This window comes from Elephas maximus, chromosome 18, assembly GCF_024166365.1.
Source record: "Elephas maximus indicus isolate mEleMax1 chromosome 18, mEleMax1 primary haplotype, whole genome shotgun sequence".
Lineage (NCBI taxonomy): Eukaryota > Metazoa > Chordata > Mammalia > Proboscidea > Elephantidae > Elephas > Elephas maximus.
The window spans coordinates 71,605,169-71,619,722 of record NC_064836.1 but is presented as its reverse complement, the minus strand read 5'-3'; the positions used below and the strand labels follow the sequence as shown (position 1 = coordinate 71,619,722).

At 40.7% G+C, this 14,554-nt stretch overlaps 1 protein-coding gene across 18 annotated transcripts in view; it reads left to right on the top strand.

Moving 5' to 3' along the window:
- The window catches only part of ABI3BP (ABI family member 3 binding protein), a 301,406-nt gene that overhangs the window by 252,711 nt on the left and 34,141 nt on the right, over window positions 1-14,554 (top strand). For 16 of the 18 annotated variants that reach the window (XM_049858519.1, XM_049858510.1, XM_049858515.1 and 13 more), the window contains 5 exons: window positions 369-434; window positions 2,843-2,914; window positions 3,021-3,056; window positions 11,385-11,465; window positions 13,082-13,186. In XM_049858519.1, the coding sequence (XP_049714476.1) occupies window positions 369-434; window positions 2,843-2,914; window positions 3,021-3,056; window positions 11,385-11,465; window positions 13,082-13,186 (360 nt within the window). The remainder of the gene's footprint in view (window positions 1-368; window positions 435-2,842; window positions 2,915-3,020; window positions 3,057-11,384; window positions 11,466-13,081; window positions 13,187-14,554) is intronic. The other 2 variants (XM_049858508.1, XM_049858520.1) reach the window with 1 other exon arrangement.

Sequence of the window (14,554 nt, the reverse complement as noted above, 5' to 3'; positions counted from 1 at the left end):
GGTGGGTGGGTGGATGGGTGGGCTGATGGATGGGTGGATATGTGCTTACCATGTTAAGCAACCATTTGGCAAAATGAATGCTCTTGAAAAACATGGACTAAATGCTGACTAATCTGTAACACAATAATCTGTAACACACATTACAAAAGACCTACCTCACTCTGCCCACATACATTTTTAATTTCCAGTCATAAATATTTTAACTTATTTTATTTCCCTTTAGCGTGAGTGCGTAATTGGAGGTTTCAGAACATTCTTTCTACTTCCATGCAGAGTATATGAGTTGTTGGTCCCTCGGGTGCTAAGTCATCCATTTGGTGGGTTTTAGAGCCTCAGTTATTAAACATGAAGTGCTTCCTCTGTTTCAGCACCACACAGATTGTACACGACTCCTGTGAGGCCCAGGCCAACTGACAGATCACAGATCAAACCTGGTAAGTTGTTTCTTTTTCTCAGATGACCTAAGTAACCAGTGGGTCTAGGGAAGGTATAACATGTACTGAAACAACTGAACGCACCAAACCCAAAAAGCCAAACCCACTGATGTGGAGTCCATTCTGACTTATCACAACCCTTTTAGATAGAGTGGAACTGCCCCATAGAGTTTCCAAGTCTGTAAATATTTATGGACGCATACTGCCACATCTTTCTCCTGAGGAGCAGCTGGTGGGTTCAAACTGTTGACCTTTTGTTTAGCAGCTGAGCTCTTTAACTACTGTACCACAAGGGCTCCTAAAATGCAAAATGGGATATATATCCTAAGTGTAATAAAAGCCGTACAGAAATTCTGAGGATCAGAGGCACTAACAAACCCAGAGAAGTGACAAAACTTGATCAAGATTTTTAAGGATTGTTGAATTCAGAAATTCAGGAAGTATCAAAGGAACTTGGGGGTATAGAAGTACTTTAAAAATAGTGTTTGTGTATAAGTCATACCCAAACCAAGCCAAACCCATTGCCATGGAGTTGATTCCAGCTCAGAGCGACCGAATAGGACACAGTAGAACTGCCCCATAGGGTTTCCAAGGAGCAGCTTTTGTATTCAAACTGCCAACCTTTTGGCTAGTCGAGCTCTTATCCACTGCTCCACCAGGACTCTCTAAGTCATGTACATGTGTGCAATTTCAATTTTCCACGACAATTATAGTGATAGCATAGGATACTACTTACTGTCAATTGTTATTTATCTTCTAAAAAAACCAGTCTCTTTCAGTATAAAAAGACTCTTGTTCTGAGGGAATATTTTTACTTGATTCCTGTAGAGGTAAAACATATTTTACAGGTTGTAAACAGCAAAAAATAAAACAATAATTATACATTGGGAAATATTTTAAATTTACTACCTTCTACCAAGATTACTTTTTTTACCAAGATTACAGGATCTCCTTCATTGGAGGTTGTTTAAAGTTAACCTCCAGGAGTTGATTTGATTCATGTAATTTGCTCCTACACGGAAGCACAAGCAAGATTAAAGACCCTCGTGATGTTTTCTGCCCCTTTTTGCTGTGATTCTGGGAAGTCTTCTTAAAGTTCTAAATGATTGAGCTGGCTTCTGAATGAATGTTCTTGGTGAACAGCTCTCCATACACATGAAAGAAAGAACAAATAATTTTTTATATCTTTTACTTATGGGGAGCTCGTATATTTTGCAGTAATCCTCCAGTTCTTAAAGGTAATTACACACAGAAATCTTTTATAAATAAATGTGTGGCCATGTGGCTTTTGTATCATGATAGCTATTGAGAGCTTAAGGTGTGGCTGGCTATATTAAACGGTTCTCCAAAATAATGAAACAATAACAAAAATGGCTAACAATGATGGAATGTTTGCCATGTGCCCAGTATATTTTAAATGGTATCAACCCTGTGCTTACTGATGTAAAAGCATTAAAACTGAAATTTATTTAATGCATATATACATTTAATCAGCCCATGATGATTCTCTAATGAAAAAGAGATGTGAATCACGCCTAAAGATATTTATCTAAAAAGAATTTTGATTTGTTTTAGAATATGATTTTTGTAGTTTTACTTGAAGTTGTGTCTGAAGTTCTAGGAATTCACTTCTCTTTAACCAAATAATAAGGCCAATACTATAAATTCCTGACTCATGAAAAGCAAGTTGAAGAAGCTAAGGCTAGAAAATAGATTGAAATCCAAGCTGTCTGACTCCAGACCTTGCACTCTTAATTGAAATATACTTACTGTTTGTATTTAAAGTGTATTCTAAATGGAGGATAAAATAGGTGGTTTCTTAAAGTTCCAGGTAGTCCTGTGATTCTCTAGAGAGCAGAAGATACACTAAAATAGTTTCAACATACTACTGTGTTCAGTGACGGACTTCCACCAGAACTGTCATGAGGGGACGTCCATACTTAGAGACTCCTCAAAACGACCACCAAGCTACGAGTTGTGAATTAAAGTCCAGGCAAATAAATACGCTTCAGGTTTTGGTTTCTCATTACGCCTACCATGTTTCTTCAGTTCCGTTTTGGAGTGTATCTAATGCTTATAAATGAAGCAAGTTTATTGCTCGCTTACAATTATATATTTCCTTGCCAGTTATTTTTTCAAGTCAGGTATTGAAGCCCAGAGTTAACTCAGAGTACAAATTCAGGTCTCTGTTCCCAAACTCAAGTCTATAAATTTTATACTAGAATTGTAGCTTCTATATTCTGAACAATATTTTTTGGTAAGCTTTCCTTTCTATTTTGTTTCATTTTGTGTTTTTATTCCCCAGTAAGTGACTTGACATTCTCTGAGAAGTTTTGTTTTCTTTGGCTGCAAAGTTTTAATGAGATAATATTTGAGTGATTTATTTCCCGCTTTTTTTTTTGTTGTAGTTACGAATAGGACAACTGTAAAACTTAGACCCAAACCCAGTGGAATGCCCAAAGGGAATGGAGTGAAAACAGGTAATGTTTACAAATTTATTTCTTTTTGGTCCTATCAAAACTATAAATGTAATGATTTAGTCTCTACAATTCTGTTAAATTCACACTTCAATTTCTTTTTTACTAGTTTTGGAAGTTCTTAGTGTAACTGGAATTGAAAACGGTAAGTCATTCCAATATAAAAACTTCAAATGTCTGTGAAAACATTAAAGAAGAATTTTTCTAAACCCAGTCTGCTAAATTAACTACCACATAAAATCTTGATTTTTTACAAAGATCCTGGTTAAATATGAATTATTGAACAAAATTAATCAAAATAGCTGTTTTCCCTAATCTCAAAACACTTCCCATACAGAGGCTTGATCTTTGAAACTGTAATTACTTGGTTTTCAAGTTATAATTTCACAAGGACTATTACAATTTTTTTTTCAAAAGACTTGTATTTATTAGCAATCTGGAATATGGTGGTTCAACAAGAAGAAGTAGATTTCATCAGAGAGATTATTTAGTCACTCTAGTCACAGTCATTAATATGTTCCCAAATGATTCAGCTTAAATAAGTGATCCAGTTGGATCTCTGGGATTAGGCATCATACACACAACTAGGACATTGGTCTGGCCAAAGTGTAAACACCTAACTCACCAGGCAGATAAATGGTAGTTATTACATTCCTTTAACATGAGATTACACCTTTCCCTTGAAATATATATTTTTTTAATAATTTTTATTGTGCTTTAAGTGGAAGTTTACAAATCAAGTCAGTCTCTCACACAAAAACCCATATACCCCTTGCTACGCACTCCCAATTACTCTCCCCCTAATGAGACAGCCTGCTCTCTCCTTCCACTCTCTCTTTTCGTGTCCTTTTCGCCAGCTTCTAACCCCCTTGAAATATTTTTTAAATGGTATCAACATTGTGCTTGCTGATGTAAAAGCATGAAAATTGAAATTTATTTAATGCATATATACACTTAATCAGCCCATGATGATTCTCTAATGAGAGATGTGAATCACTCCTAAAGGTATTTATCTAAAAATAATTTTGATTTGTTTTAGAATATAGTTTTTGTAGTTTTACTTGAAGTAGTGTCTGAAGTTCTAGGAATTCACTTCTCTTTAACCAAATAATGAGGCCAATACTATAAATTCCTGACTCATGAAAAGCAAGAAAGCATTCCAGTTTCCATTTGTGCTCTGCTGCTCCTTTTATTCTTCTCTGCTGTAAGATTAAGCATTGCACAGTTTCTCAGACACAATCTGTCTCTGAATGGAGCCACTTTCTCTAAGATACTTTTAGGGGGGAATATGGGTGCAATGTGTTTAATATTCAAAGTAACTCCCTGGAGGTTATATCAGTAGAAATAGAAAAAAGTATTTAGATGTCAACAAAGCAAAAGAAAGAACAAGAAAAGTAGCAATGATCAAACTAAAAACCATTAACCTTCATATAATTAAGCATAGATTCTCACTAGAAAAATGCTAACCACCTTTAACAGGGGAACTGGAAGCATTAATAAATTTTAGCTTATCAAAGATATAAATATTTTCCCAGAGCTACTTGTACCTGTACTTGTATCTGTACTTGTAGCTGGTATCTATTACCTTTCTGGAGCCCTGGTGGCACAGCGGTTAAGAGCATGGCTGCTAACCGAAAGGTCAGTGGTTTGAATCCACCAGCTGCTCCTTGGAAACTCTATGAGGCAGTTCTGCTCTTTTGTGTAGGGGCTCTGTGAGTCAGAATTGACTCTATAGCAATAGGTTTGGTGTTTTTATTACCTTCTTGAGTAGACGAAGTCATCTTTATAATAGTAAATCATCCAGTTTAGCTATGGAAAGATGATATATTAGAGCTTCTTGAATTTAATGGGCTGGTAGGCATGGGTAGGCAAGACTATGCTCATTATCTCCCCTATCCCTATTTCACCCCAACCAAGATTTGTTGTACCTATTGTATGTTCTATTGTCCACCTGTCGAGATCCCCCTTCAAAGCAGGACTTGTTGCCCAGCTGCAGAGTGTGAAGTACAGCCGTCAGCTCCTTCAGGGTCAGCCTCAGCTGAGAGAACATTGAAGGGAGTCCTGGGTGGCACATTTTCATGTTTACCACAAAAATACATCACAATCAAGTGGGACTTGTCCCAGTAATGCAAGGTTGGTTGAACATGTACACAAATTAGTGTATTTCCACGTAAACAGAATAAGGGAGAAAAATCATATGATCATCTTGTTGTCAGGTGCCGTCGAGTCAGTTCCAACTCATAGCGACCCTATGCACAACAGAACAAAACACTGCCCAGCCTTGTGCCGTCTTACATCGTTGTTATGCTTGAGCTCATTATTGCACCCACTGTGTCAATCCACCTCGTTGAGGGTCTTCCTCTTTCTGCTGACCCTGTACTTTACCAATCATGATGTCCTTCTCCAGGGGCTGATCCCTCCTGACAACATGTCCAAAGTATGTAAGATGCAGTCTCACCATCTTTGCTTCTAAGGAGCATTCTGGTTGTACTTCTTCCAAGACAGATTTGTTCATTCTTTTGGCAGTCCACAGTATATCCAATATTCTTTGCCAACACCACAATTCAAAGGAGTCAATTCTTCTTTGGTCTTCAACATTCATTGTCCAGCTTTTGCATGCATACGATAAGATTGAAAATACCATGGCTTGGGTCAGGTGCACCTTAGTCTTCATGGTGACATCTTTGATTTTCAACACTGTAAATCCTTTGCAGCAGATTTACCCATGCAATGCATCTTTTGATTTCTTGACTGCTGCTTCCATGGCTGTTGATTGTGGATCCAAATAAAATGAAATCCTTGGCAACTTCAGTCTTTTCTCCGTTTATCATGATGTTGCTCATTGGTCCAATTGTGAGGATTTTTGTTTTCTTTATGTTGAGGTGTAATCCATACTGAAGGCTGTGGTCTTTGATCTTCATTAGTAAGTGCTTCAAGTCTTCTTCACTTTCAGCAAGCAAGGTTGTGTCATCTGCATAACGCAGGTTGTTAATGAGTCTTTCTCCTATCCTGAATGCCCCGTTCTTCTTCATGTAGTCCAGCTTCTCGTATTATTTGTTCAGCATACAGATTAAATGGGTATGGTGAAAGGATATAACCCTGACACACACCTTTCCTGACATTAAACCAATTAGTATCCCTTTGTTCTGTCTGATCAGCTGCCTCTTGATCTATGTAAAGGTTCCTCATGAGCACAATTAAGTTGTTCTGGAATTCCCATTCTTTGCAATGTTATCCATAATTTGTTCTGATCCACACAGTCGAATGCCTTCGCATTGTCAATAAAACACAGGTAAACATCCTTCTGGTATTCTCTGCTTTCAGCCAGGGTTCATCTGAAACCAACCTGTTGCTATACTGCTGCAGCCGTTTCTGAATGATCTTCAGGAAAATTTTGCTTGCGTATGATATTAATGATATTGTTCCATAATTTCTGCATTCGGTTGGATCACCTTTCTTGGGAATAGGCATAAGTATGGATCTCTTCCAGTCAGTTGGCCAGGAAGCTGTCTTCTATATTTCTTGGCATAGATGAGTGAGCACCTCTTATTGAAACATCTCAATTGATATTCCGTCAATTCCTGGAGCCTTGTTTTTCGCCAATGCCTTCAGAGCAGCTTGGACTTCCTCCTTCAACGCCATCAATTCCTGATCATATGCCACCTCTTGAAATGGTTGAACATTGACTAATGGTTGATCATCTTAAGAGGTAGAAAAAAATATCAGGGGATATTTTTGGTTTGGGGCTTAAAGATTATTTCAGTGCAATAGTTTCAGGGATTCATCTAGCCTCCATGACTCCAGAAAGTCTGGATTCCAAGAAACTCTGAAATTCTCTGTTCTGCATTTTCTCCCTTTTGATCAAGATTCTTTTGTAGACTCTTTGATCAAAACATTCAGTAATAGTGTCCAGGCACATCCAGTTCTTCTGATCTCATGGCAAAGGCGGCAGTCATTCATGGAGGCAATTAGCCACGCTTTCCATTTCTTCCTCCTATTCTTGACTCTCCTTCTTCTCTTGCTCCAGGTGAATAGAAACCAATTGCTGCACCTTGGATGGACACTTTCAAGCTTTTAAGATCTCAAGCACTACACAACTAACTAGGAGGTAGATGGAAGTGCTAAACACGATATTCGTCAGCCTATCAGTCTTAATGAGACACCACTTCTGTGTCAACTGATCCATGTCTAATTTTGACGTCTTGCCCAAAATATTTGTCTTTATGATACAGCTCACATATATTTTTCTATAGTTTTTCTTACTGAATTTTTTCAGCCCAGACATTTTACATTAGAAAAAGTTGGTTGGCAAAAGATTAGGTTAAGATTTATAGGATATATCCTTCACAGTATTAGGCCATCTAAGGTTGTGCTCTTGGAAGACTGAAAAAAAAGAAAAAGGCTCCGAGGCCTTAAGACTATGAACCCTTGACTCTTGGGGCCTCTACAAAGATCTTGCAATGATTTTACTGTTGTTGTTAGTTACTGTCAAGTTGATTCTTACTCATGGTGACCCCATATGTTACAGAGTAGAACAGCTCTATAGGGTTTTCTAGACTGTAATTGTAATGAAAGCCGATTGCCAGCCCTTTTCTTCTGTGGTACTGCTGGGTGAATCAAATGCAAACCGTTTGTGCCACCCAGGGACCTTGCAATGATTCTGTAAAGCTCAGAAATTTTTTAAACCATCTTGAGCCAAGTTTATTATTTCATAACATCATTACAGCTATTATTCATACTTCATGTGTATTTCATACCTATGCATATAAATATTCTTCCACCTCGAGATTAGAAAGTAGCCTTCGGAGGTTGAGGTTTTAAGTGAACCTTTTTTCCAGCACTTTGCTTTTCCAGGGTTTCTAGAAATCTGTCTCCACTGATGTGGTCTACATATCAGAACTTCCTTGATCCTTGACTGCAGAGATGCAACCAGCCATGCTCTAGACCAGGGTCGATCCACAGGCCAAATCTAGCTTACTGCCTGGTTTTTGTAAATAAAGTTCTATTGGAACACAGCTTGCTTTCACAGTACAATGGCAGTTTGAGTAGTTGCACTAGAGACAGTATGACCCACAAAGCTGAAGGTATTTACTATCTGGTCCTTTACAGAAAAAGTTTGCCGAACTCTGTGCCTTCTCCCTAAGGAATGAAGTTATTGAACTGAACAACTATTCTTTCATTTATTCCTATATTTATTGAAGGCCCATTACGTTCCAGGCAAAGTGTAATTTTGAAACCGCTTTGGCCCATGTGGTTTGACAGTTATAGTAAATACCTGAATCCCCAGACTCCCTTCTCTACATCCTAATGAGGAAACCACATACACTTTACTGTCCCTGCGTTGAGTGTGCTTGACAACCAGACTCCTCCAACTTGAGGAATGTGTTTTCCTGGGCTGTGGCTAAATCCTCCAGTCTTTTGGCTCTTTCTCCTCTGGCTTTCTAGCCAGGTGTTAAGATTTGGGGACAGGGGTGCAGAGACCAATCATCTGTAAATGCCACCCTATTTTTGGTCATCAGGAATGGACTCTCTGATACATTTGAAAATTGATTCCCAGTCTAAGGTGTTTGTTTGAAAGATTTTTGTTACTATGGTTAAAATACCCAAGTTGTTAGTTCACTTTTGACAATAAATTGCTAAGAGATGAACTATACAAACCCAGAGATTTCTGGAGAGTTTCCATATGGCAGTTAGGGGCTCATTCTGAAGCTCAAAGTCATGGTTGCTTCCAGAGCCTACCCTGCCCTTTGGACAATACATTAATTAATCCTGCCTGAGGGCAAAGGAATTCAGGTCACAGCCTCAGCCAGACGGGCTAATTGGATGCCAACTCCTGGGGATTCTTTCTCAGCAGCATCTCTCTCACTGGCTTCCTCCTTTTCTTCCCATTGCCTCTAGGCTACCTCTGGCTTTCGGTTGTTCTGCTCTGATGTAGGGCAACAGACGCTTGACTGATTTCCATGCCTCTGATACTCACATTGCTGCCCTGTTGATGTGCCTCAGCCAGAGCTAGATGGAGGCAGAGCCAGAACTAGAGCTCAGTCTCCCGCCCCCCAGTTCAGCACTTTGTCCACTGAGCCCCAAGGCTGCCTTTTGCAGATCCTTCCCAACACTTCCATACAAAACTGGCTTTTACCTGTTGGGGGCACCGATGGTTCAATGGTAGAATTCTCACCCAGATTTAATTCCCAGACAACGTACCCCATGCATAGTCACCACGCTTCTGTCATTAGAGGCTTGTGCGTTGTTATAATGCTGAACAAATTTCAGCTGAGCTTCCAGATTCAGATGGATTAGGAAGAAGTCTACTTCCTAGCAATCTACTTCCAAAAAGCAGCCAGTGAAAACTGTGTGGATCACAATGGTCAAGTCCTCAACCAATCATGGGGATAGTGCAGGAACAGTGTTTCATGCAGTTGCGCATGGGGTCACCGTGAGCTTGGGGCCCAACTTGACAGCTGCTAACAACTACAACAACAAAGGCTGAAGAATGCCCAGTTTAGCAGCTGATACCCTACTGATTCTGACTCACAGCGACCCCTCGGAACAGAGTGGAACTGATCCATAGGGTTTCCAAGGCTGTAATCTTTACAGAAACAGATTGCCATGTCTTTATCCTGTCTGATGAGTTCTAACCACTGACCTTTCAATTGACAGTCAAGCGTTTAACTACTGTGCCATGAGCAGAATCGACTCCATGGCATACAGCAATGACAGCACATACTTTATTGATTTGGATAGTTACATTTCAGGATTATAACGGTATGATGCTTCTGTATCCAAGTATACAAAAAGTAACAGAAAATACCCAGTTTCTGCTAATTTCTCCCTTAATTAGAAAGAGTCCAGGACAATTCATATCATTGGTCTAATTGGTAAAGTAACCCTGTAAAATTTTGGATTTTCTACAGGGCTCCTAGATCCCCAACTTACCAGGCCCTTCGGGCACTCGTTACTGTGGTGTGGTGGAGCTGCATGTGCCTAGTGCCACTTTCTGAGCCCTATATGCCCGCAGCATGGCTGGACAAACATACTTGGCCATTTAGTCTCTGCACACTGGTGGTGCTTCATCTACCCCGGGGCCAAGCGTAGGGCTACAGGGCTGTAGTCACTTAGAGACATTATGGAAAATAAGAGAAGGCAAATAGCTTACTAGTCTTTTCCCTGTGCCCCACTATCAGTAGTTATAGGGCCAGGGACAGTGGCCCATCATGGTGGTTACTCCATGAATACCTTAAGGGACAGGAAATACTCCCATTTGTGTCATTGGGATAAACTCACCCAGTGAGATTCGATTTACTGCTATTTTTTTGAGGGTAAAAAAATTTATTCTGTACTCTAGAAGGCTGTGTGTGCCTTCAGTAGATCCTTCTTTCTAACTTTTCTCCAAATCTCCCTGCCCTTAAAAAACATAGTATTTTGTGCAAGGACCTTACATGCTCATTATCTGATTTGATCCTTACAACTCTTCTGTGTGAGAGACATCATCCGTGGTTTACAGATGAGGAAGCCAAGGCACGGAGAGATTGAGCAACTCACCCAGGGTCTCAAGGTTAGAAAGTGTTGGGATTCAGACTCACATATGCCCAGCTCCAAAGCCTGCCTCTTAAGCACCAAGTGGCATAGCACATAGCACAGTCTTCTTCCCGTTGTTTTCATCCTTCTCTTATTTTCCACAATGCCTCTAAGTAACTACAGCCCTGTGGCCTATACTTGGCCCCTGGGGTGAAGGAAGCCCCACCAGTGTGCAAGGACTAAATGGCCACAGCTGGCAAGGGTGTTGGTCCAGCCACGCTATGGGGATATAGGGCTCAGAAAGTGGTACCAGGCACACTCAGCTCCCCCACACCACAGCAACGGGTGCCCAAACGGCCTGGTGAGTTGGGGATTTTCAGATCAGATTTTTACAGTAGTAACTTGATGTTCTAGGCCTGCTCAGACATAAGCTATAAATCCTAAAGGTAAGATATTCAGTTTGTGACCTCACCAGCCTGCTAGCCTAGGCCTCTCTGGGAATATTTTTAAAGTCAATTCATTAAGCATAAACCCAAATACATTGTAATTCTAAGGTTTTTTTTTTATGGGGGGCAGGGCAAGAGGGAATTGGTTTTAACCACAAAATGTACCCATGAATATTGGCAAAAGGTGGCCTATCACCTGCCTGGTGAGGCAACAACACCCAGGAAAGCAGCATAGGATGGGGGGTGGGGGAGAACATCATGGAAAATGAAGTTAAAACCACGATCCACCATCAAATGCTACTTCTTCAGAGAAGATAATCAAAGCCAGTAAATGTAATGTTTTGAGTTTTTTCTATATCCAGATGGTAAAAGCCAGTTAAAATGTCTATGCACAAAAACAGAGTGGTCATGCTCTACAAAGGATGCATATTGTCACTGATGACCTGACCGACCGTCAGAGTTTAGCATGTTTTTGTTATATATTTATTCCCTTCCATCATTTCTGTTCATAGGGGTCCAGCAGCCCGTCCCTGGAGACACTGGTGCTAGTAGAAATGTGTCAGTGGACTCAGCCCTCTCCACCAAAAGACCAGGTAAGGAATCAGTTGCAGACTCCCTTCCAGCAGCTCAGCTCTGCAACTTGGACGTTAACTGCAGTATCATTTGTTGCAACAAAAACACCAACATCCACATGGCCCCCAAAGAGTCAGAACCTTGCTAATAGTATATGGTACTGCTAGAGAAACGCCAAAATGTTATCTTCAGGGGGGAATAGAAAATGCTGTATGGAGCAGTTAAATATTAATAAGAACCTCTAACATGTACCAATTTAATAATTATTCTCTGTAGTGTTCTGAGGGACCAAGAGGGACAGGTGTTGAAGAGTCATTGTGGGTTCTAGTTTTCGTCATGTTAAGGTTTTCCTCTTGTGAAATTTATTATAATTTTGCCTGATATGATTTATATTTCTGATTTTAGGATGAGCTGTCTGTGATAGGACAAAATTACGAAGCTGGTGACTCAGAGTATCTTTGCATCAAATAAGGACTCTGTTTTTTAAAGGGATACTGTGAGACCCACTCTGGTGTCTTTATATCTGGGCAACACACTATATCCTATCAGCGCCAGCACTGCCTCCCTCAGACACACACACACACCACACCGCACCGCACCGCACCGCACCACACCACACCAACACCACGCACACTGGATTATCCCAGGAAGTATGTAAAGCCACAGGTTGTTTCCCTGGATTGCCAATTTTACTGAAAGATTTTCAAACCAACATATATTACTATAGAAAGAATGAATTTTTAAATGGTAACATGAGACTTCAAGAGAATTTTGGGTTAAGGTGAAATGCTCCAGGCATCCCTCGCCTTACCAGCATTGCACAAAGCGCTTCCAGTCAGATAAATGTGCCCTTCCTCCGGGCTGGCAGCCTTGTACTAGGGCTCACGGGTGGGTTAGGAGGGTGGGTGCTAAACTTTAGTCTCACTTGCACCGCCTCAGCCAGATGCCCTTGTGCAGCCCGTGACCACCACAACCGTTCCTGGTGATCCCGCTCTCTATGGGCACAGGCTTCTCACTTCTGCCTTCAGGGCTACTTTGGTGTCATTACTTGAGAAGTCATGAAAGTATTTGTCTAATTATAGCTATATAAGAGTTGGAGGATGGGGTGGAGCACTCCGAAAAGGAGATGTGGTATACATAAAGATGTAAAGCTAAAACGGTATAAGAAACAGCAGTCTCAAAGTCAAGGCAGTTGTGGATAATGGAGCTTAAAAATGCTACCGTTAAGTCTACGTACTGAAAAAAACCCAAACCCGGCACCGTCAGGTCGATCCTGACTCATAGCAATCCTACAGGACAGAGCAGAACTGCTCCATAGAGTTTCCAAGGAGCTCCTGGTGGACTTGAACTGCCGACCTTTTGGTTAGCAGCTGTAGCACTTAACTGCTACACCACCAGAGTTCCCTAAGTCTACATAAACCAGATAAAAATGTTGATTTCTATAGAGTTTTTCAAAAGGCAGATTTAAAATATATTTTCAAGTACGTAATTGTAGATTAAAAATATACTTATTTTTATCTATAATTAGAGGATGTATTTCCCATATATCAATGTGCTAACAAAAATTCTTTTTATAAATCTGGGGTTTTGAATACTGAATCCTCATGATGGCTCTGTCTGTAATATAATTCCTTAGCCATAATCCCGGGCACTCGCCACCAACCCTTGCCACCTAGACCTACACCACTGCAAAGAAAACCTTTACCACGAAATAATGTCACTGGAAAGCCAGGAACCATAGGTAAGTCCGTCAATACCTTCCTTCTCCCTCCATGATTTCAGTTTTACTACCTAACCACAAGCCTTTCTTGGTATGATAGTCAACGGAGAAGACAGAGGTGTGTGGGGCACGTGCTGTGTTGCTCCTAAGGACAGGACGCTGTAAATTACAGCTTTGAGGACTCATATCCTGACTCCGGGTGGGTGGGGTAAAAGAAGCTATCCCTCTGCATCTGGGCCAGTTTTCTTCTTAGATGTTTGCGTGCTTGGAGCCTAGACTGAAGCTGACTCATGCTCTTCAACAACAAGTAGATTATTTTGGATGTTGTATGTTGCCAACCACTGGGGTGATGGAAATTGTGATTCCCTGCCATCAGCTTATCTTTCTGTCTCCTGAAATGAAATCCAATACATCTCACAGAAAGCTCCTCTGTCCACCAGACTTCGTGCTGGCCCACATTATGGTGCTCAGGGGAAGATTGGGACTGGAATATTTAGGGCGACTGAGTGGGTCTAGCCTGTGCAACAAGGCAGGAGTAGGTGTTAGAAGTCAAGCTTCTTTCACCTCCACACCTCTCACCTCCATGTCCCCTCCGCATGGAATGATCTAGGATACTTATACTTCATCCCTTTCTTGAAGAAGCCTTCTCTAGCTCCCCCAAGTCATCTTGACATTTCTTCTCTGCTCTCCTTGTCCCTGATAGATACCTCCATTAGAGCAAATAACAAATTTTTTGCATACTTATTGCCCTGTACTAGACTGTAAGGTCTGTGAGGACGGAGTCATTGGTGTATTTTCTCTGAATTCCCGGAACCAAATCCAGTGCTTAGGGCATTAAAAAAAAAAAAAAAGCAGTTGCCATCAAGTTCATTCTTACTCATGGTGACCCCATGTGCAGAGTAGAACTGCTCCATAGGGTTTTCAAGGCTGTGACCTTTCAGAAGCAGATGGCCAGTCTTGTATTCCAAGGTGCCTCTGGGTATATTCGAACTGCCAACCTCTCGGTTAGTAGTTCAGTCCTGAACCATTCACAACACCCAGCAACTCCATGTCTACGAATACTGGATATTTGATAAATAATAACTGAGTGAATAAGTGAATGAAATTGAGAATCAGTGAGAATGAACCCAGTCCAGAGTGAAGCTTCTATTAAGAGCCCTTCCACCAGGATCTGCCAAGAAAATCGCAGCATGCTCCCTATCTTTCCTCCCTCTTCCCCCACCTCTTCTTTCTAGATATTTTGTAGGTGGCGTCAGGATAAAGTAAGCTGTGAAAGATGAAGCTGATGGAGGTTTATGTGAAAGGGTATAAGTATGTCATTTTTTCACAGGGTAGAAAAGAGGGTGTGGAGATGGAGAAGCTTTTATGATGTATCACGTGCTTAGTGAA